Below are 23,255 nucleotides of genomic sequence, written 5' to 3'. Positions count from 1 at the left end.
GGTATTAACCCCTTACCAGATACATGGTTTGCAACTATTTTCCCCATTCCATAGGCTACCTTTACACTCTGTTGTTTCCTTTGCTATGCAGCTTTTTAGTTTGACATAGTCCCACTTGTCTATTATTTTTGCTTTTGTTGCCTGTGCTTTTGGTGTCAAATCCAAGAAATCATTGCTAAGACCAATATTATAAAGCTTTTCTCCTATTTTCTTCTTGGAGTTTTAAAGTTTCAGGTCTTAAGTCTTAAACGCACTTATACGTTGATTTTTGTGTATGGTCTAAGGGTCCAGTTCCATTCTTTTGCATGTGTATATTCAGTTTTCCCAGTACCATTTGTTGAAGATATGTTATCTTTTTCTACTATTTTCCTTTATGATTTTCTGCATGTCTTAAGTCTTAAATGCACTTGTAAGTTGATTTTTGTGTATGGTGTAAGGGTCCAGTTCTATTCTTTTGCATGTGGATATTCAGTTTTCCCAGTACCATTTGTTGAAGATAAGTTATTTTTTTCTACTATTTTCCTTTATGATTTTCTGCATGTCTTGAAAAGGCCTTCTCTACTACAAGATCATAAAACTAACCTCATATTTTCTGTAGCCCTTTGTGGCTTTACTGTTTTAAATGTAAACCTTTAAATGTCTTCCCCTCCCCCTACAGAAAAAAAGGAAATTCAATATTCCCATACTGTTTTTTGTATAACCTAACTTTCCCCTCGTCTCTACTAAGAGAGACTTCTTTTTGGCTACAAGTAACAAAATACACAACCAAAACGTAGATTGAACAATATAAGGAATTTATTATCTCACATAACAAAAAGTCCAGAGGTGAAGCAATTCCAGGATTGGTTAATTCAGAAGCACAATTCAGGTACTTTCTATCTGTGTACCCTGCTTTCCTCAGTATGATAGCTTTCATCTCCATGCTTGTCCTTTCATGGTCATCAGATGGGAGAGGAGGTGAGAGATGATACACTAGATGAGCACTGACCCCAACCCACTGAGAAGATATGGTCCCATGAATGTTGGTGTGACTAATCCAATCATCCACCCCTATGCCCTTGGGGAAGACTAAATAAGGGGAAAAAAGATAAAGATGTTAGAATCTTCACCAGCACTTCCACACATGGAGAGAGAAATTGAAAGTCAAGACTGTAACAGGAGTAAGTATAAAAATTCCTTCCTCAAATACCTAATATTCTTTGGCCCTGCAGTCACTGAATTCACATCTATATCTCACTTTATCTAGATCTATATTTCACTTCATTACATTAATGGAGCTCTCAAGAACTGAATTCTATTAAAGTGAAATAAAGTTTTTAAGCAATTTAGGCAGTTAAATATGATATATATACCATACACACACAACACACACACAATGTATATAATGAAATCCTTATACAAGCATAAAGATTCTTAATAGAAATAAATTATAAGCAATAAAATAATAATTAAGTTTAAATTTTAGTGTACTATTTGCTTTTTTTAAATAACTAAAACAAATTCATAAAACAAAACCAAAATTTGTGCATTCTTACCAAAAAGATTCTGATTGGTACATACTTTCTTTATGCTAATTTACCAAACCCTGAGTTTTGTTTCTTCATCTCTGGTTAAATACGTATCACTCTAAGCAAATAAGAATGTTTAAATAAGGGTCCTGCATTGGTGTTTACTTATTTGAAATTAGGTTTTCATTCTGAATAGTTTCAGTAAAGTGTGTGTTACAGTAGAATGTTTCTTTACCTGCTTTAAGGTCTGTGTTAAATTGATAAAATACACCCTTACTCCTGCTTAAGAGTGCATCTTTCATTATATAAGTTAGCAAATAGCTTATATCAATACAAATGTCCAACAATGTAATTAAATCATTGCTACTTGAAATACTTTATACAGGAATAATTTATCTCTTTACACTATTGAAGCCTTGCATTTCAGTAGTTTCTATAGCTTCTGTATCATCACTTGAAATTTACCTAAAAAAGAAAACATGAAAAATCATTCTTTGATTTAAGGTACAAGGAAAACAGGCCTGAACATCAATTTCCTGCTTCATTTAGTAAGTAGTTTCAATCAAGAAACTTGCTACATCAAACAACTTTTCACACTCTTCACAATATTTGATAAAGTCAATTTCGTTTTTATGAGATGATTATCTGGTTTGTGAATGACTACCTTTGTTTCTCTGTGATTCCTACATTTTAGGTATTTCATTGCTAATTATTGTGAATAGAAAGGAAATACAGTGATGCTCAAAGCCATTTTATTCTTGGTTGGTAGCTCTGGTGGAAAGATCTTTGGAAAGGAGTTTAGCAATAAAAGACTAGTTGGCTTTATTTAGCTTTATATAATAGATATTTTCTAGAAAACTGTTTAAAAAAATTAAGGAAATTTGCTATCTTAAAAGAATACTGCAGAAAATTTTCCTTTAAGAGTTAAGAATCATTCCTTAAGTTGTCTTATAAATTTGGATTTCCTTAGCACGTTTTCTTAAATCACTGTCTACTGTGAATTAAAAAATCATTGACTGTGAATATAAGTATGCTACATATTACTACATTAAATGTTAAAATTTGATGAAAGTAAAATGAAATGGTTTTAGCATTTTAAATGTTCTCTAAGTAACAAAAACAAGAAACAAACAAAAAAACACCAGACCTGAAAAATAATTGCTAAAAACATTTGTAAGAAATGTGAATTCAACTTACAGGCAGGCATTGAAGATACTTCAGCTGTTACAATACTTTTTATCCCCAAGTTTGATAAGCCACCTCTGATTAAGCCACATGTAAATGCTAAGTACTAAAAAGAAAAAAAAGTGTAAAATATATTAAGGATTTACTAAGATAGTAAAGCTATTGATAAATGATAGTTAAACCTTGATATTAATAAGTCATTGCTGTTTAAAAAAGGGTTGTGGAAGAATTTTTCAAATCATTGAAAATTCTGATTGTGACAAAAACAAGCTGGAAACAGGTTAGAATTAGTTCCAGAGGCAGCAGAGGTGGTTTGTGTCTACCTTCAGTGCTGCCTGAAGGGTTCTAAATAGACCCTCCTTGTGGAGTGATTTGGGCTTTCTGGCTGCTTTAACCTCCCATGGTTCTTTTTAATTTTGGCCACGCCATGTTGCTCGGCTTAAGGGATCACAGTTCCCGACCAGGGATTGAACCTGGGCCATAGCAGTGAAAGCCCCAAATCCTAACCACTAGACCACGAGGGAACTCCTGCTCCCATGGTTCTTGCCTGTTTTCTGAGCCTTCCCATCAGTTCTGTAAGCTAACTAATTATTATTCCATTCAATCAAAATTGGTTTCTGCTTTTTACAACCAAGAATCCTGACTTGTTCAAGACTTATAGCCTGCCAAAACAAAGACTTACCTAGTTTAAAATATCAAAGCGCCAGTGTTGAGAAACCCTGTCATATGGAAACAAGGAAGGGAAATGGGACTATGCCACAGCAGAGACAGCCAGGACAAAAATGAGAACCAAAAATCAAATAATCCAAGGAATTTTTTATTATCTACATTTTGCATGATATTCAACAACACTACTATGTATCTATGAATAATATAGAATATTATTTTATAATTAATATAAATAAATGGGTACTGGTAAGTAATCAGATATGGAGTCATGAAATTGTAAGCTGGGAGAGAACCTAGAGATTCTTTATAATATAGGTATTATTATAATCAATTTTATTAATAAGGATACTAAGGTCCAGAGGGGTTATGTAACTTACCCAATGTCACAAACCTATAAGTTGTGGAGTTAGCTTAAAATCTAGATTTATTTGGTCCCAAGTCCATACTCTTTCCACTACACCAAACTGCCTTTGTGTTAGATAATTTAGGTATGGACAGATTTTACAGATAAACAGCGGCTTATACATACTGCCCAAGATATTTTATAAGTACTGCACACTAACTGATTGCGCCACTGGAGCTACGCTTGCCCGAGATATTTTAACCACTTCAAAGGAACCCTTACATTAAAACTTGTCAGCTTTTCTTTAATACATCTGGTCTATTTATTGATTCCTACCTGAGACTGAAAAAAAATACATGAAACACAGATATACTTAACACAAAACATGTATTCTTAGGAACAAATGTTAATTATATTAAAAATAATTTTTTTAATTTACTGGAGATTGTAAATATGAACTCTGAGGCGAATAATTCTGCATAGCTAATACCAGGTTTTTTAAGCTTGAGTATCTTTTCTGATGTATCCATGCTATATTTGAGAATCTACCATTAATCTACATTTTTAATGGCATTTAAACTATAGTGTTTCTTTAATTGGTCATCATAAGCCTACTTAGGTACAGGTTAATGTAAGTTGTTTCAATATGATGAACACCTCCTATTTCATTGAAAAGTGTTTAAACAAAAGGAACAATTTAAAAACATATTTTGAATTCGAAAGTCTGTTATGATTGGCATTGTACTTTTCCCTATGGTTCTACTTTTTTCATAATAAAAAAACCCCAATCTTCTATTCCATTAAATACCTTTGATGCATGTTCTAAATACTGTTTTCCTGCAGACATTTGAGTAAGCAGGCGAAATTTGTTGTCCTGAAGTACGTAGATGCCCTGTTCCAAAAATAGAAAAACATCCAAAGTCAATGTAATCTGTACTCTTCCCTTCAAAACAATTTAAGAAATTTTTAAAGTTATTAAAGCTCTCCTTTCTATTGGTCAAATTTTCTTTATATGAAGAAGTTTTGTAATGTTCAAGCTGAAGAGTTCAGCATTTTATAACACTAATATTTATTGAATGCTTTAAGATACTGAAGATACAAAGATACCTAAGACAGTTCCTATCCTTAAAGAACACAGTCTAGTGCGAAAGAATCAGAAATACATGTCCGGGTGAAATTAGCAGCTATATGTTATTAACTCATACCTAGAAAGCCAAAAATCATAGTCACTTCTTCCTATTAGCATTTCAGGTACTTCTAAGCTAAGGTTGATACTGTTATCTGAAAAAGTGAATTCTATTGGTAGCTACAAGATACATTATTTTCATTTTTATACTTTATTAAAATGCCAAATATACTCCAAATATTTCCCTGAGTTTTATAAAATAAATCTATTTTATGTATGATTTTCCATGCAGCCTATTTTTATTTTAACAAAATATTTTAAGAATAAGAAATATGACAGCAACTAAACAGGCAACAGTTATTTAAGAGTTAAATATGCTCTATAAATTAGCCTTCAGACAAATGTGATATATTTGTGGTTCTGCATATTATCACCACTAAGTAATAATAATGAAATAATAAAACCTATATCATTCTGGTATCTGCTACTTTTCAAAACTTAAAATTTAATTGAGGGAAAGGGACAGCTATAATTACTGATAATTGTCTCTTGGTCTTTATTCACTATACCCTATTAGAGAAAAAAGTAATGATGTATTAATAACATATAAGAGAAACATTCCAAAGTTGACGAGAAATTAAGTTTTACATAATAAGTAAATCACTAAAATACATTTATATTAAGTTAAAGGACTTAAAAAAGAGGCCTTAATTTATCTAAATACCTGATGATTTGTCCTTAGATTGTCGATTTGTTTCTTGAATACTGCAGTCCAAAAATCTTTACAGATGAACTTCATGATATCTAACTCGTCCTTGAACCTTGCAGTATCTTTTGTAAACCTAAAAAGATCAACTAGAAGTAACACAGTACTTTTCCTCCAAAGAAAGCAGGAGGGGCAGATTATTAACTAATTTCCAAATGTCACAACAGCACTGAACATTTACTGACAGTCATAAAGTGATAAGCACCAAGCAAAGTAGATCCCATCTCAATGGATTCACAGTCTGTTATATAATTTGGGGGCTAAAATTAGTCTAAAGGTGTATTAGTCTAACAGTACGCAGCAATTTTAGGTACAGTTAGCACATTAAGAAAAAAAATCTGAGCATAATCATGGTATTGCTATATAAAATATAATCAGAGTTCAACTATTTCAGATAGTGAGAAAGGAATACTAAAAAAAATTGATCTATAAATTGAAAGATTATTACATGCATAAATAGAGACTCTAAGGTATGCATTTAAACAAAATTCCATTTAGGTTAAAGAACATATTAGATCTTAAGTAGGAAATGCAGTAAGATTTTAGATGGTTGTTTCAGCATACCAAAGTTTTCAGGAAAAAAGTCTAAAACATAGAAGATACATATTTTCTTCAAATATTAAAACATGAAAGTTGGGTAACTGAGTTAAAATAGCATCAGGCCTAAAAAGAAATTTCAATCTGTGAATTAAAGAACAGAGAATAAATAAAATTTGGGAATTAAAATTAAATTATCTCATGTTTTATTCAGTCTTGAAATGGATCGTCTTTGTTCATAACCTACCTGGAAGAAAATTTTCAAATCCTTACTGCTCACCTTTCTATCAATCCTTGTCCCACTCGAAACCCCATGTTTTCCAGCTTAGTTATACAGCGTCCATTTTCCTATTTAAAAAAATAATAGTTTTGAATATATTTAGAATGCTAGAATGTAAACATTATACTTTTTTCACTGAAACATTGTAAGAAAAAGTGAATTACAAGTCATACTTGAATTTTCTTAGTACTAGTCATTTTCATAAGGCAATAAGATAAACAGGGAACTGTTATTACTTTTCAGAAATGCCAAAGCCCCTTCCCAATTACTCTTCCCACCTTCCCTGGATTTTTCCATTTTCAACTCTTCTTCTCTCCTCAGTTATAAAACTGAGGTCATGGTATCGCTTTTGACTTTTTTCTGTCAGTCATTCCCCTTGTGCTTTCACTAAGTTCTATTGTCCCTTGCTTCAGAATGTCTCTTAGAGTCATCCAAGCTTTCCATTTCTCAGTATGTCTTAGACCCCACCTTCCTATGCCTGGAATCATGCAATTGCTTCACTCTTCCTTTGACAATCTCATCCACTCTTAAGGCTTTAAATACCACCCCTATGTCGAAGACTCAAAATTCTCTGGATGAACTACAAAGCCCTATACAATCCAGACTCCTGTGCCTCTCTGGCCTCAACCTTCTACTCTTCTTCACTCACTCCATCCAGCTCCACTGATCTCCTTGCTGTTCTTAATCATGCCAGGCAGGCTCCAATCTCAGCACTCTTGCATAGGCAGCTCTTTCTCCAGATATTCACATGACCAACTCACTCGCTTTAAGTCTTCACTCACATGTCACCATCTCAATGAGGCGCATTTCAACCTTTTAAAAGTACAGTATCATTCCACTTCAGAAACTCTCTATCCTTGTTAATTCTCAAATTGTGTCCCAAGACTAGCAACATCAGCATCACACGGGAACTTGTAAAAACTGCAAATTCTGTAATCCCACCCCCAATTTAGTGAATCAGAAACTGTAGGTGTGCGTCAGCGAGCTGTGTTTTTTTTTTTTTTTCTTTTTTTTTTTTTAATTTTTATTTATTTATTTATTTATTATTTATGGCTGTGTTGGGTCTTCGTTTCTGTGGAGGGCTTTCTCTAGTTGCGGCAAGTGGGGGGCCACTCTTCATCGCGGTGCGCGGACCTCTCATTATCGCGGCCTCTCTTGTTGTGGAGCACAGGCTCCAGACGCGCATGCTCAGTAATTGTGGCTCACGGGCCTAGTTGCTCCGCGGCATGTGGGATCTTCCCAGACCAGGGCTCGAACCCGTGTCCTCTGCATTAGCAGGCAGATTCTCAACCACTGCGCCACCAGGGAAGCCCCGAGCTGTGTTTTAAGAACCACTCCTAAAGTGATTCTGATGCTCTGTCTCACTTCCCTGCTTGTCTCCAAGGAACTTCTTTCACCATTTAACCTAATGTACATTTTACTAATTTTGTATTGCTCATGTCCCTCCATCCCCACCCTCGCCCAGAACAGAGCTCCAAAAGGGCAAGAATTTTTATGTATTCTGAAGCCTTTGTCTCCTGCTAACACCACAGGCCTCATTATTTGCTGAACTTTCTTCTAAGGAACCATGTATGCTACTAATGGGGCTGACTATTAAACCTGTATTTCTAGTACAGACTTTAGTGGACACAGCCATCCAGAGGTCCCACAGGCCGCTCAAATTAGGCGTGTTCAAATGATATTGTCTTAACATTCTCAGCCTGCTCTGCCTCCAAAATTCTTTAACTTCATCAATGGCACCACCATCTATCTAGTTACCACAACCAGAAAACTTCCATTTTCTTCACCTCCTTGCTCCCGACGCTCCACACACACTGCAGTCCTGTGGAGCCTATTATCTACATGCTTTTCAAAATCCGTCTTCTCTCTCCTGACTGCTTAAGTAGCTCTTAGCATTCATTTCTCTCCTGGTCTTCAGTTAGAGCCTTCCAACTGGTCTCATCTCTAGTTTTTTTCTTCCTTTGATTTATCTTCTGTATTTCTGGTATAGACTTTGTAAAAACCAAATCATGTTGTTTCTCTACGGGACCACTCAGCACCATTCTGTTGACTTCCACACCCATTCCCAAACATGCTTAGGTAGAATGAGTACCTGTAAGTCATGATGCTCTTCGTGGAACAACCTGCTCTTCTTATCAATAGAATCACCCAGGAGTATATTGATAAGCAGGAAATATGCTTATATGCAGACATTCTCAAATCTTAGCTATGATCACATGAGCTTTTGAATTAAGCCCCAGGAAAAACCTGATGCTGCACTTGTTCATTCACTTTGGCATCTTTGAGTGCTCACTAGTAAAGTACCAAATTTTTAAGAAAAACTTAAGAATATTTTATCCATTAACCTTAAAAAAAAAACTATTCTCCATAAATTGGTAAATGTCCAATTATTCAGTTTTTAGATTTAATTCCTCTTCAAGCGCAGTTTGAAAATCATTGATTGGGAAGGTAAGAACATTGGTTTTTTTCCCTTTTTTTCACTTACACCTATGACTTTATGTCTAAAAAGATATATAAAAACCATTTCTGTATGATAGGATTATGTCTTTTCTACATTTTTTTACTATGAAAAATTTGAAGCACACTCAAAGTAGAGACACTAACAAACCCTCATACACCTAGACTCCAATATGGATTCTAATCATCAAGACTACCACATAACTTTTGCTTGTTTTGTTTTTTTTAACATCTTTATTGGAGTATAATTCCTTTACAATGGTGTGTTAGTTTCTGCTTTATAACAAAGTGAATCAGTTATACATATACACATATCCTCATGTCTCTTCCCTCTTGCGTCTCCCTCCCTCCCACCCTCCCTATCCCACCCCTCTAGATGGTCACAAAGCACGGAGCTGATCTCCCTGTGTTATGTGGCTGCTTCCCACTAGCTATCTGTTTTACATTTGGTAGTGTACATATGTCCATGCCACTCTCTCACTTTGTCCCAGCTTACCCTTCCCCCTCCCCGTAAGCTCAAGTCCATTCTCTAGTAGGTCTGTGTCTTTATTCCCATCTTGCCCCTGTGGACTACCATATAACTTTTGAAAAATCCCTTTTGCTTATATGGACTTACAATTCTTTCCCCACCATATACAAATTGCAATAGGAAAAGAAAGTTGTTTTTAGTTTAAATGATTCAAAACTTATGGATTTCCTTTCTCTCATAGGACTAGCACATGTCTCAAAATTATCAGTCATGATTAGAACAGCTGTTTTATTTTAGCTAATCCATTGGGGAAAAAAAGAGAGGGATTTTTAAAAAAGGTTTTCTTGGGCAAGAGTTGGAACAGGAAAAGAAAGTAGAAAGAGTAGAATGAAGAGAATTGATTGCACACGTGGTGGAGTGGGGAGCAGAGGTTTTGTGATAAAAAAGGTGTGTTGCTAATTATTCTCTGGGGAAAAGGGTATAAGGAAAGCTAACTTTGCACAAACAGCAAATGTCTGCTACCTAGCACTTAGCACAGATGCAAAACATTAACTATTGCTTGTGGATGATGATAAAGTCAAAAATTTGTAACTTGGAAAAAATCTCTATTACAGATGGACCTGAATGAGAACAGAATTTTCGGGAGTTCCCTGGTGGTCCAGTGGTTCAACCCCTGGTCAGGGAATTTAAATCCCACATGCAGCGAGGTGCAGCCGGAAAAAAAAAAAAAAGGAATAGAATTTGCTTCATTTCCAATACTCTTCCTGATGTCTTCCTACTAATATCTCCCCAAATTAGCGTGTTGAAATCCTAACTCCCAGATAGTATTAGGAGGTAGGGCCCTTGGGAGGTGATTCTGTCATGAGGATGGAGCCCTCAAGGATAGCATTAGTGCCCTTATAAAAGAGACCCCAGAGAGCTAGCTAGCCTCTTCCACCATGTGAGCACACAGCCAAAACACATCCATAAATGAACCAGGAGGAGGCTTTCACCAGACACTGAATCTGCTGGTGCCTTGATCTTGGACTTCTCAGCCTTCACAACTGTGAGAAATAAATTTCTGTTGTTTATAAGCCACTCAGTCTATGGCATTCTTGTTATAGTACCCAGAACAGCCAGTATCCTTCTTATAGTTTACAAACTGACAGTACCTCGTCCTCAATGTCCTACAGGTGCCATAAATTCAACCTATTCAAAATAATTAATTATCATCACCTCTTTCTTCTTTATTCCCTCTCCATCCAACCCAGTGGCTCAAGCTAAAAACCTGGGGATAATTTTTCAACCCTCATTCCTATACCTAATCAAGTCCTAGAGATTCTACCTCCGATCTCTCAAACCTTCTCTCCTCTTCTCTTTATCCAGCTCTTCATTATCTCCTGCCTGGACTCCTGCAATAATGGGTCTTCTCACTACAAGGACCTTCCCTCTCCAGCCCAAATAATGGTTTATCTTTCTGAAATGCAAATGGAGCATGTCATTCTCCTCCTTAAAAATCCTCCACTGAGAAGGTCCATGTGTTTTAATCATACAGACCTCTTTCCAGCTTCAGCTTTCAAAACTTCTTACTCTCCACCTATTCAATCTAGTCACAGTGAAATACTCAAGCATATTTAAATGCACTGCACTTTTTCATACCTCTATGACTTTTTTTACCTTTGCCTAGGATGCTTTTCCTGCCCTCACTTTCCACCCCTTTATCAATAGCATTATAGAAACTAGAGCTTCTGACTTGAGCATGACTTCGTAATATTTCATTTATAAAACCCTACAACTCCATGATTCCATATCTAATTACCACCCAATGCATTAATTATTCATTGAACCCTTATTCCCCAACGACTGTTAGGCAGGGACTAACTATCTTATTCATCTAACAATGTCAGGCCCACAATACACGCTTAATATATTTTCTGAATGAATCAATTAGCGAATGAAGACTACCACACATTAGAAGTAACCTCCAGAAGGATGGGGCCATTGTTTCGCTCATTACTATATCCCTAGCAACTAGCTCTGACATATAATGGACACTAAATATTTTTAAAATTAATTAGTGTTTCCTAATTATAAGAACACCTGCAAAGTTTCCTTTGCTTCTACCTCAAATCTCATTAGCCCTCTTATTTTGGACTACTGGGAAGTGCTGGAAGTGACAGCCGAATTAAGTAGGGGTGCCAAAATCAGCAGTTAACTCTGCCGCAAACCATGGTAGGGACAAAACAAAAGATCTGTGGCGTGCCACACACAGATACGGGACTGGACAAAAAGGTATCAAGTAGTAAAAGATACGAAAGAGACAAGGATGAAAGACTGAAGACAGCTGACAGGTTCTAAGGCTTAGGATACCTGAAGGTGGACCAATCTGCCTACACTTCGGGAGGCGATGAGTGGCGATGGGACAGGGGTTAAAAGAAAACTGAATGGAAACAAGGAGTGTCACCGCAAAAGGACCTCAAGGGCGTGTGGCAGCACTCACCACCTCCCCCTGCTCCGCGGACTTGTACACTCCAGACACCATCTCGTTATGCAGAAGCAAAAACAACGCCTCGTCCGCCATTTCCTGCTTATTCTTCCAAGCTCCGGGTTTAGGCTCCCGTTTGGGCCGGGCTCGGGGTTCCGGCTAGCGCCTGGGCAGCTTGGGCTGCGCCGCCGCCGCTCGCTCAGTCCGCAGTCCGTCCCTCGTTGCTAGGAGACCGAGGAATTCACTCAGCTTCCCGAAGGCTGATAGTGGAGTAAGCCGGGGCCCAGGGCGAGCCCACCCTAGGGCCACTAAGCCCTTGGGCTGAACGAGAGGGTCTGACAGCAGCCAGAACCAAACCCAGCCCCCGGAGACCCCATCCAGCCCTTGGGCGGGGGGGGGGGGGGGTGCCGAAAAAACAACTTCCGGTCCCCTCTACCCCGGCATTCCGCCAGCTCTATGGTCACAGAGTTCCTTCCGCTGGGTAAACCGCTGGCGCCCGGAGAGGAGGAAGGTTTCTTCCCCCTACAACATTGAAGGGGGCGGGCGGGGGAGGTGGTAAAATAAGACGGGACCTCCCGCTGCCATCTCTGTGTTACTTAGCTATGTTAGAACTGACAAGAATTTCTATTAGCTTCATCAAAAGCTTCCACTTCTGCCATATGTTGCTTAATATGAAAAGTTGTAAAAAAAAAAAAAAAAAGCGAATATTGGGACTATCCTAGTAGTCCTGTGGGTAAAACTCCGCGCTCCCAATGGAGTGGTCCGGGGTACCATCCCTAGTTGGGGAACTAGACCCCCGCATGCATGCCGCAGCTAAGTCTGGATGCCGGAACTAAAGATCCCGCATGCAGAAACTAAAACCTGGTGCAGCCTAAATAAATAAATAAATAATTTTTTTAAAAAAGTGAATAAATCGTCATTTTTCAGGCTATAAACTTTAGGTATATTGAGAGATTATCCCAATCCATTTTGGATTAAGCCTGGGTGTACAAAAAGATTTAGAGCCGTTTTGGCCACCAGAAGGTTTACTGGGAGTGGGGTACAAGGGACAAGGAGGATGGAGTAAGCAAAGAACAAGGTAATTTGAATCAGAAAATACAAACTAAAGACTTCAGAAATGTGACGTCACTGTGGAACGGAGTTCATATAAGAATCTATGGTGGATGTGGGACTTAACCCCTACAGACATGCGAATACATATGTTAGATCATATGCACGTCTTAAATTTGCCAAACTTTGTCTTAAACGTGATGCTTAGCCTATGATTAGATCTTTTCTTAGTAATTTACAAAGCATATTTTTCCCCCCAATTAATTCATTGCCTCCCCCGAAGTAATATGTCGAGTCTTCTCAAATTGTTAACAATAACCTCTCAACTCTTCATACCCTTTCATATCCCCTTCTAATGTTTGGATCCGTTTTTTCCATCACCTCATAAAATCAAGCGTGTAAGTTTCACCTAACCCTTTGAAAACAAACACTAATTTTGAAGAGTATTTTGCAATCTTAATCTTTTTTTCCAGCACTAAAATTTCCCATATGTGAAATCAGGTCCTTTATGTCCCAATTGCATTCTCCCTCATCACCACCATCAAGGTCAAAGATTAAGCAAAAGACTGGCAACTTACAAGGTCAATTTCTCAAACCACAGTAACATGGTGTTCTTTGGATATTTTGGAGACTGAAGGGGAAACTAATATTAATTGAGCATTACTAAATGTTGAACATGGCAGCCTACTGATTATCCCCCATAAATTAGACTATGTTAAATTTCCCAGGATCTTAGTAATAGAGTCTACGTAAGCAAGAATAGATCCTACGTTTTTGGCTAACTCTAGAAGCATCTCCCATGGAAACATTGTTACACTTCGTGGTACTATTACCACATTCTCAGGTTTCATGTACTGCCTACTACACAGGATTGTAATAAGGATCAATGAGACAAAGTATGCTCACAATCAGAATCATGTAATTTTTTTTTTTTCCCACACCACGCTGCATGCAGGATTTTAGTTCCCAAACTAGGGGTCGAACCAGAGCCCCCTGCAGTGGAAGCACGGAGTCTTAACCGCTGGACCACCAGGGAAGTCCCAGAATCATATAATTATTTATCAACACTCATCCTTCTTATCCAGCCTTACTTCTGCTTTTTTGTATAGCACTTAACCCATTTCCATCATGCTATGTAATTTACTTACGCTTATCGTCTGTCTCCTCACTCTTCCTGAGGCCACGCTCCTTGTGTGCAGATATCTTTACTGTACACTGACTATCCAAGTGCCTAGAATAGTGCCTGGCAAAAAGTAGGCGTTCCATAAATATTTGTTGAATGAATAAGTACATGAATGATCTTTGCTCCCTGAGGAGCCTACAAACTCCATGGCAGCAGGAACCACAGTTATCTTGTTTCTAGGCTTTTTCCACAGAGTCTAGCTTAACACAGTAAGAGCTTTTAAGGATTGTTGGATGAATTAAAATGGTAACTCGGATTAAATACCGTTGGCCTGCTAATGCTTGGTGCAAGTATGCCTGCCTACAGATGGAGGATGAGAACACAAAGATTATTGATAATATTGTTGCTGTGGGAAAATGCTTTCTGAGCTACAATTTACAAATACCTTTCTGGAACAAAACCGGTTCTCACGTTGGCAGTGCGGGTAGAGCAGAACCAGAAGGTGGACGACACACACACAACTAACAGTAGCGCTGCTCCCCCAGACCGTATTTTAAACCAACCAGCTCTAGGCCGGTGTAGAGGCTAATGCCCGTCTCGTCTGTCTCACCGTCGCTTTTTTTCTTGTAGTAAAGCCTTGCACATAGTCTGATCGATCGTATGATGATTCTGGGCCAGCGTGACCTGGGGACAGTTACGGTATTTCCTTATCAGTAATAACAGGCAGTTTATTCAAGCTTTTGATTTGTAGGGGATAAAGCACGTGAAGTGTTTCACGGAGTACAGCACAAAGCACTTGTTAGCTATTATAATGAATGACTTTTCCTCTTCCTTCACTTTTCGCTTCCCTCTGCTCATTTGAGCTTAACCGAGTCAAGAGAAGCCTGCGCCCCTCCCACTGCCTCTCTGGGCATGCGCACCACCAGAACGGCCGCACCCTGTCCTAATCAAATCATTTACCCGGGAAAAAGGGAAAAAAGACTCGCCTGCACCGTACTCTGAGGGGAACAGGTTGTAAAACGATAAGAGGCCATCATATACAGGTTAAAAGGGCTGGAAAACTCCACTCTCCCCGCCAGAAGAGCCGGCCCGCGAACCCACCTCTCCGAGAACCCAGGGACTCTCAAATCCGCCCCGGCTCTGCGCTAGAAGCGGAGCCTAGCCACCCGCAGCTAATCGGGGAGGGAAGCGACCGTCTGGCGGACTTTTCATTGGCCCAGAGTCACAAAGGTCGGCAGCTTCTCCCCCTTCCGGTTGCTGAGTGGTTGAGGCCGAAATACAACTCCTATCGCCATTGCCTGAGCCCAGCTGTCAGTCTTCTCGCGTCTCGCGGCGCGACACAAGCAGGCGTGGCCTGGAGAGCAGTCTCGGAGCCTGCTGCAGGGAGAAGATGGCGGTCGCAGTGAGAACTTTGCAGGAGCAGCTAGAAAAGGCCAAAGAGAGCCTAAAGAATGTGGATGAGAATATTCGCAAGCTCACCGGGCGGGATCCGAATGACGTGAGGTGAGGGGCGGATGGGAAATGCCGGCTCCGAGAGGCAGCCACGAAGCCGGGGTGAGTTGGGGCGGGGAGGGCGGCCAGCCCTGAGAGGACTCGAACATCGAGGCCTGTTCCCGGGGCAGCCGTGGAACCCCGTTCTCGGTGAGGTGGGAATTTCCAAGGCTCCCACCGTAAGTCCTGGGGCTCACATGCGTGAGGAAGGAGAGCGGGGCCTGGGTGCGCCAGGATGGCTTCCTGTCCTGTGGGAAGGCCCAGACTGCCGATTCCCGCCCTCGGCCCTGCAGGCCCGGAACTGCAGCACAAAGCCTTCCTTCTCTCGGGGCCACCCGATTCGGGGCTGGCCCGGAGACCCTCCCGGGACGCGGTCCTGCCGCCTTGCCCTCCGGCTCTTGCCCACGTGCAACTTCCTTTGGGTTAGCGAAATCTGGACTTGATTCAAGCTTGTTAATGTGTAGTGGCATCGAGGTAAATATAATTTCTGTGATACTGGTCTTGGAAAAATAAGGAAGTTAACAAAGTACTTCGTGTCCTGTTCCAAACACGTGGGTTTTGAAACCATCATCTTCGAACTTTTCTGATTAATTTCTCTTGATGATGAACCGCACTCGTTACAGTATTTGGTGCTATTAGAAATGATTTTTGTACTGATTTGTAAATATCTTGTAGGCCCATCCAAGCCAGATTGCTGGCCCTTTCTGGTCCTGGTGGAGGTAGAGGACGTGGTAGTTTATTGCTGAGGTAAGATTTCCTTAGGATTTTAATTCATTGGTACTTACTACACTAAATTAACGAAACGGTTTAAACAAATTTCGTGGTCGAGCCCATGTTAGAAATGTTTGGTTTGTTTGAAGCTGTGATCAGCTGTAGTTTTCTGTAGAGCTATCCTGGAATTTCATTTGCATTCAAAACTAGACATTGAAGAATATAGTAACTATACCAGTTATGTGCAAACTTAATTTATTCTCATAGTTTTAAAAGAAATGCTACAAAAGCATCTTGAAGTAAATGCCCATTTAAGGTTACTTTAACTGGAAGGTTTTTTTTTTTAATTGCAACTAAATTATCTTCCTTAAATGGAAATACCATTTTTCTCAAATTCCAAGTGCTTTATGTTGGCCTTTCTTTTTGCAGGCGTGGATTCTCAGATAGTGGAGGAGGACCCCCAGCCAAACAGAGAGACCTTGAAGGGGCAGTCAGTAGGTATGTCTGAAGGCATACTTATATGTTCCATTTTCTGAGGTAGCATACAAATATAAAAATTTAATAAATATTGTTGAATTAAGTTGTCTTAGAATTGAGTAGTATACCACTTACCCTGAGTCTGTTTCCTTGGTATTTGAACTGAGACAGCCAGTATGCCTCAAAACTCAATTCTTCACTAACAATAACAGAAATTTTACCAAAGTAAAGGTCACGAGAAGAATAATATTGAGAAAATAGTTAATTTGGGTTACTTTTCTGACTTGTACTACAAGAACTTAAGTGGCTTGAGAGGTATAGGAGATCAGAGTTTGAATTGGTTCTTTTAAATTCATTTTTAAATTCATTTTCCTTTGTCAGGCTGGGCGGGGAGCGTCGGACTCGGAGAGAATCACGCCAAGAAAGCGACCCAGAGGACGATGATGTTAAGAAGGTAATTGAGATTAAAAGAACTTCATAGAGGGTGAATATAGTATTTTCACCTTAGTACATTTAAAGGAGTGCCACTGTATGCTAGTTAAATTACTGAAATTTCTTTTCTCCTGCAGCCAGCTTTGCAGTCTTCAGTTGTAGCTACCTCCAAAGAGCGGACACGGAGAGACCTTATCCAGGATCAAAATATGGATGAAAAGGGAAAGCAAAGGTATCTTAAGTATCTTTCTGGAGGAAAACAACTTTTGTCAAATAATGCAATTTTAAGAAAATTTAAGTAATTGTTCAAGTGTCTATGCTATGCTTCTTTTAGGAAATGGCAGGCTTAAATGAAGTGGAACCTTTTGAAATTGGATTTTCTTTTTCTGTTCTTTAGGAACCGACGAATATTTGGCTTGTTGATGGGCACCCTTCAGAAATTTAAACAAGAATCCACTGTTGCTACCGAAAGGGTATTTATGCAATTTTTCCTTTGCTTCTTTTATTTAAGCTATCAAAGTAGTTAATTACATGTTTCTTAAACACTGAGAAGTTCTCAAGGTTTAACTGCAAGCTTCATAAAGCGCATTACCGATATTTCCTAAGGAAAAAAAAAAAGAGAAGAAAAAGATTTAATTGCTAGCCTAAAATGAAGCCAAGGAAAAACTTTTAAAACTTTCTCAAGTTGTTATACTGTTGACTGGTTCTTTTTGAGGTGCTGTTAAAGTAACTTAGTGAACTTTGCTTTGTGGTTCAAAGAGCCTAGTCTGATTAAGGAGAACCTGGATTCTGGTTTCAGCTCTATAACAATCTCATTTTGTGGTCTTGGACATGTCTCTTCATTTCTTTAGGCCTTAGAGTGCTTTCTTTCGAACAGGAAGTTGAACTTACTAATCATCGTCATTTATTAAATAATTATAATTTCTAAGACTTAACACACTCAGAGGCACTCCAGAAGCAACAGCATAAGTTATATTCCCTGCCCTCCAGAGTTTATTTAACTGTGTCATTTTTCTGGAAGTTTTTATTTTACTAAAGCTACAAAATTGTGTCCTTGGAGTTGAACACAAACTTATTGCTTCTCGGGAGAACTATAGTGAAAGATAACAATTCGGTTATTTTATTTCAGCTTTCATATGTTAACTTTATTAGAAAATATAAAAGCTTAAAGCATCAACGTTTGAAGAATGTCCGTAGATTTTTTTTTTTTTTGTAGAATTTTAAAAAGAGAGTTGACTAGTTTGTTAGTTACTTCGTTCACTAGGATATCACTTGTCTCAAATTCTTTGCTTTGGAAAGAATAACTGAAGATAACCTGTAAAGACAGTACTCTTCTCTTTCAGGTTAACTTTTAGGTAAGGTTCTTTCATAAATTATGTTGGAATAAGACAGTTACTGATATTGTAGCTAATGGCTTTAAACTTTAGATTTTTACATGAAAAGACTTCAGTCCCCATTTCCTGGAGGGGAAATTGCAGTCCACCTCAAATGCCAAGGTTGAATTAGCTGGTGTCCTGAATTGCAGATGTGAAACATGTTTGCAGACAACAGTAAAATTGTGATACTTCACATAATCAGGATGTATAATAAGCTTTTAAAGATTATTGCTTATCTTTAGCAAAAGAGACGCCAGGAAATTGAACAGAAACTTGAAGTGCAGGCAGAAGAAGAAAGAAAGCAGGTTGAAAATGAGAGGAGAGAACTGTTTGAAGAGAGGCGTGCTAAACAGACAGAACTGCGGCTTTTGGAACAGAAGGTTGAGCTTGCGCAGCTGGTGAGTATATTTTGAAATTCTAAGATTGGTAATCCTTCATGTTGACAAAAGCGCTGACCTTTTTACCTTTTCTTTAGCAAGAAGAATGGAATGAGCATAATGCCAAGATAATTAAATATATAAGAACTAAAACAAAGCCCCATTTGTTCTATATTCCTGGAAGAATGTGTCCAGCTACCCAAAAACTAATAGAAGAGTCACAGAGAAAAATGAATGGTAAGTGTAAATGAAGAGGTCCCTTGAAATTTCCTTAATGAGTAAGGTAACACACAAATACATACATGTTTGTTTCCTGTGACACCTGTGATTCAATAGTTAATTTTTTAGAAAGATATTCTAAGATGCTAATGTGTTTGGAGTATAGGAGCATTTGTTTCATGATAGATATTAACTGGAAACTTGGATATTAGGTGGTGCTTAATGCATGTTTATTTCTTAAGCATTTGAGTGAGCTTTCTCTTTTGTTTGATACTCTTAGTATCCAGATACAAATGCTGATGAATCAAGAAAAAGTCAACATTGATGTAGTAAATAGAGGAAGCACACATGGAAGGGTAGACACTACTAAGATGGTGATTAGATGATTTGTCTCTCCTTGGGATCAAAAAAATTAATGCATGATATGATACCATAAAACTGATTGTTTAAGAGAAGCTTTATTTTTTTTCATTTAGTATGAAGTAAAATAGCAAAAGATTATCTTGTTTTTCCATCAGTTAGATAATGTGGTGTGGTTTTGCTAATTTCTTAGTGTATAGGTTTCCAGTGGATCTTTGCTTTTGTCATCTTATATCAATTTGTAATTACTTACATGCTATAATCAGTCTTTTGTCATCTCTTTACAAAAAAGACATTTAGATAAACTCACTGACAATTTGTGACTAGGTGTCAAATTGTGATTTTGAATTTTCTAAATCATAGTAAATTTTACACGTAAATTTTTATCCTTTAGCTTTATTTGAAGGTAGACGCATCGAATTTGCAGAACAAATAAATAAAATGGAGGCTAGGCCTAGAAGACAATCAATGAAGGAAAAAGAGCATCAGGTGGTGCGTAATGAAGAACAGAAGTCGGAACAAGAAGAGGGTAAGGTGGCTCAGCGAGAGGAAGAGTTGGAGGAGACAGGTAATCAGCACAATGATGTAGAAATAGAGGAAGCAGGAGAGGAAGAGGAAAAGGAAATAGGTATAGTTCATAGTGATGCAGAGAAAGAACAGGAGGAGGAGGAACAAAAGCAGGAAATGGAAGTTAAGATGGAGGAAGAAACTGAGGTAAGGGAAAGTGAGAAGCAGCAGGATAGTCAGCCTGAAGAAGTTATGGATGTGCTGGAGATGGTCGAGAGTGTCAAAAATGTAATTGCTGAGCAGGAGGTAATGGAAATCAATCAAGTTGAAAGCATAGAACCTTCAGAAAATGAAACTAGCAAAGAATTGGAGCCAGAGTTGGAATTTGAAGTTGAGCCAGATAAAGAATGTAAATCTCTTTCTCCTGCAAAAGAGAATGCTAGTGCTCTAGAAATGGAAAATGAGCCTGAGGAAAAAGAAAAAGAATCTGAGCCCCAGCCTGAGCCTGTGGCTCAACCTCAGTCCCTGCCTCAGCCTCAGTCTCAGCCTCAGCCTCAGCCTCAGCCCCAGCCCCACTCCCACTCCCACTCCCACTCCCACTCTCACTCCCACTCTCACTCCCACTCCCACTCTCAGTCCCACTCCCAGTCCCAACCAGTACTCCAGCCCCAGCCTCCCTCTCAGCCTGAGACTTTGCCATTAGCTGTTTCACAGCCACCACCTCAGGTTATTCAGGAGCAAGGGCATTTACCGCCTGAGAGGAAGGAGTTTCCTGTAGAATCTGTAAAACTCACTGAGGTGGTAGTAGAACCAGTCTTGACAGTACATTCAGAGAGCAAGAGCAAAACCAAAACGAGGAGCAGAAGTAGAGGTCGAGCTAGAAATAAAACAAGCAAGAGTAGAAGTCGAAGCAGTAGCAGTAGTAGTTCTAGTAGCAGTTCAACCAGTAGCAGCAGTGGAAGCAGTTCCAGCAGTGGCAGTAGCAGTAGTCGAAGTAGTTCCAGTAGCAGCTCCAGTACAAGTGGCAGCAGCAGTAGAGACAGTAGCAGTAGCACTACTAGTAGTAGTGAGAGTAGAAGTCGGAGTAGGGGCCGGGGACATAACAGAGATAGAAAGCACAGAAGGAGCGTGGATCGGAAACGAAGGGATGCTTCAGGACTAGAAAGAAGTCACAAATCTTCAAAAGGAGGTAGTAGTAGAGATACAAAAGGATCAAAGGATAAGAATTCCCGGTCTGACAGAAAGAGGTCTATATCAGAGAGTAGTCGATCAGGCAAAAGATCTTCAAGAAGTGAAAGAGACCGAAAATCAGACAGGAAAGACAAAAGGCGTTAATGGAAGAAGCCAGGCTTTCTTAGCCTATTCTTTGCAGCAGAAGATTTCTTGATGAGTAAAAGGATTACCTTTCCTTGTAAGGAGAATGCTGCCTTAAGAATTGCATGTTGTAAAAATTTTTTTGGAAAATACAGACTGTTTGTTTACCAGACATTCTTGTACTTTTGCATAATTTTGTAAGAGTTATTTATCAAAATTATGTGAGGTTCCAAAATATGTAAAAACAATAATAATAAAAAAAATTAACATCCCTTGTCATCTTTTTTAAATATCCTATACTCTTCAGTAAGAATCTGTATATTTTAATAGGTAAATCTTTAAGTCTGTTCCCTTCTGTATCATACATTGCTTTTGTAGAAATAAATGTGCATTTCTTTCATTAGTTTTGGGATGTCCTCGTTGACGCTTGTATAATAAGTATTCTCTTGATATCATTTTCAGCTTTTATCACTAGATATTGAACGTGATTAGAATGTTTTTGAAGGTTTCCTCACATTTATTTGCCTTAGACAATTATTTTGAGTTGTCAAAGTCAGATCTTTGCAGCTTTGTTGGGAACATAGTTTGTTCTCCTTAAATTCACTTACCATTTTTTTCTAATCTCCCTTGTTTTTTTAATCTAAGCATTTCCCCGTTTCTCATATTTAAACCATATATTTGGTAGATAACTTAAAACAGTATGATTTGGTTGGAGTTTTCTTTACGATTATGGGAGCATCATTTTTTGTCTCCTTGGTTACTTGTGTGATATAGCATATACATCTGTTAAAGAAAAAAAGTCACTTTCTAGGGGAGAGAGGTAGAAAAGTATATCCTAAGCTTGGATTTTGAGTTTGTGGTCTTGTCTTAACTTTTGTGTTGGCCGTAACTGAAACATGCCAATGTGTTTTCAAGAATTTTTGTTTAAGTAAGTATTGTATGAAAGTTTACAAAATGAAGGAAGTTCATCTACACTTGAATCTGTAAGCAAGATAACACGCAAGTGGTACCAAATGATTATTAACTTTGTTGTTTTATAAATTTGTATGAAGTTGGAGTATCTGTTGCCCATTACTATACATGTGCAAATAAATGTGGCTTAGACTTGTGACTGCTTAAGACTAGTACTTGTATTAACTTTCTGATGCTTTGTACAAGAGAGCACTTAAATTGCAAACGGCCTTTTTTGAGTTTATAATTTAACGTTGTGACTACAGCTTTAGGCTTGACTTTGAATATTCATTATGCCTTCCCTTGACAAGTAAACGGTAAGAGTAAAAATGTCAACATACATTTTCAGCATTGTATAAATGTAAGTGAACATGTTAAAAGAAATCTTTTTAAAAAAAATCCTTTCTTGGAGCAATTATTAAATAGTAAAGGAGTAGAACTTCTCAGACTGCAGAGCTAGCTACCTGCATCCCTGGGCCAGTTGTTTATACCAAGAGTCACTTCACCCAGGAATTCTAATACTTTCCAGCATGCAGTAGCAAATTTTATTTTCCTGTGTGCAATTATGGGGAAAAGGTTGTTAAACACTTAAAAGGGATGACCGTAAAACCTGGTTCTTTTTTTAAAAAGTCCTTATTTGATGAATCTAAAATAATTGTATGTGTTAAGATCTTGTACAAATTAAGTTTTGTTCATTTTTATCCAGAAAATTTGAACAGTTGTCATGATGCTTATACAAAAGATTATTTTGGGTTTATAATGCATGAGGAGAAAAAAAGGAAAAGATCTTTGGAATATGCAGAACAATTTTCAGTTATTTTAGTTAAGCTCTGCTGATGAAATATATAGAAAAAATTCTAATAACTTTAATTTTACTGACTTCAGTGGTATGCCTTTATAAATTGAAGGTTTCATTTTTTAAATTGAGTTTTGCTTTATCCTTGGAAATGATCCTTTTTTTTTTTCATCTTTATCGGAGTATAATTGCTTCACAATACTGTGTCAGTTTCTGTTGCACACCAAAGCGAATCAGCCATATGCACACACATGTCCCCATATCCCC

General features: G+C 38.1%; 3 protein-coding genes across 11 annotated transcripts in view; 2 read left to right on the top strand and 1 right to left on the bottom strand.

The window, feature by feature from the left end:
• The window catches only part of GEMIN2 (gem nuclear organelle associated protein 2), a 39,908-nt gene extending 28,229 nt beyond the window's left edge, over window positions 1-11,679 (top strand). Inside the window, exon 10 of one of the 4 annotated variants that reach the window (XM_082452237.1) lies at window positions 10,706-11,679. In XM_082452237.1, coding sequence (XP_082308363.1) covers window positions 10,706-10,784 — 79 coding nt within the window. In that variant the 3' untranslated portion in view covers window positions 10,785-11,679. The remainder of the gene's footprint in view (window positions 1-10,705) is intronic. The other 3 variants (XM_082452241.1, XM_082452239.1, XM_082452236.1) reach the window with 3 other exon arrangements.
• TRAPPC6B (trafficking protein particle complex subunit 6B) lies at window positions 778-15,187 on the bottom strand. Of its 6 annotated transcripts, XM_082452302.1 has the most exons (7): window positions 14,964-15,064; window positions 14,003-14,097; window positions 6,415-6,482; window positions 5,556-5,673; window positions 4,514-4,597; window positions 2,706-2,799; window positions 778-1,973 (listed from the first exon to the last, which is right to left on the bottom strand). In XM_082452302.1, exons 3-7 carry the CDS (start codon window positions 6,447-6,449, stop codon window positions 1,942-1,944), a joined length of 363 nt encoding a protein of 120 aa, XP_082308428.1. In that variant the 5' UTR covers window positions 6,450-6,482; window positions 14,003-14,097; window positions 14,964-15,064; the 3' UTR covers window positions 778-1,941. The 6 variants fall into 6 exon arrangements, with proteins under 6 accessions (XP_082308428.1, XP_082308430.1, XP_082308426.1 ...); XM_082452304.1 differs by lacking the exons at window positions 14,003-14,097; window positions 14,964-15,064 and adding an exon at window positions 15,079-15,187; XM_082452300.1 differs by lacking the exon at window positions 14,003-14,097 and having other exon boundaries at window positions 14,964-15,089.
• A 40-nt stretch (window positions 15,188-15,227) lies between these two features.
• PNN (pinin, desmosome associated protein) lies at window positions 15,228-22,349 on the top strand. Its single transcript, XM_082452117.1, has 9 exons — window positions 15,228-15,480; window positions 16,144-16,215; window positions 16,609-16,677; window positions 17,038-17,110; window positions 17,226-17,320; window positions 17,486-17,561; window positions 18,707-18,862; window positions 18,940-19,078; window positions 19,815-22,349. Exons 1-9 carry the CDS (start codon window positions 15,368-15,370, stop codon window positions 21,260-21,262), a joined length of 2,241 nt encoding a protein of 746 aa, XP_082308243.1. The 5' UTR covers window positions 15,228-15,367; the 3' UTR covers window positions 21,263-22,349.
• The last annotated feature ends 906 nt before the right edge of the window (window positions 22,350-23,255 follow it).

The sequence above is a fragment of the Balaenoptera physalus genome (genome assembly GCF_965194825.1).
Source record: "Balaenoptera physalus genome assembly, chromosome: 2".
Classification (NCBI taxonomy): domain Eukaryota; kingdom Metazoa; phylum Chordata; class Mammalia; order Artiodactyla; family Balaenopteridae; genus Balaenoptera; species Balaenoptera physalus.
The sequence above is the reverse complement of the archived record's forward strand: the minus strand, read 5'-3'. Positions and strand labels throughout refer to the sequence as shown.

What these genes read in the sequence shown, in the direction of transcription:
- TRAPPC6B (XM_082452299.1), bottom strand. Translation starts at nt 11,900, where the DNA reads ATGGCGGACGAGGCGTTGTTTTTGCTTCTGCATAACGAGATGGTGTCT. An exon ending in ATCTAAGGACAAATCATCAG is followed by an intron (nt 4,598 to 5,555) that starts GTATTTAGATAA and finishes TTTTTGGAACAG; the next exon opens with GGCATCTACGTACTTCAGGA. An exon ending in AGTATCTTCAATGCCTGCCT is followed by an intron (nt 1,974 to 2,705) that starts GTAAGTTGAATT and finishes TTTCTTTTTTAG; the next exon opens with GTAAATTTCAAGTGATGATA.
- PNN (XM_082452117.1), top strand. Translation starts at nt 15,368, where the DNA reads ATGGCGGTCGCAGTGAGAACTTTGCAGGAGCAGCTAGAAAAGGCCAAA. An exon ending in GATGAAAAGGGAAAGCAAAG is followed by an intron (nt 17,321 to 17,485) that starts GTATCTTAAGTA and finishes TCTGTTCTTTAG; the next exon opens with GAACCGACGAATATTTGGCT. An exon ending in GTCACAGAGAAAAATGAATG is followed by an intron (nt 19,079 to 19,814) that starts GTAAGTGTAAAT and finishes TTTATCCTTTAG; the next exon opens with CTTTATTTGAAGGTAGACGC.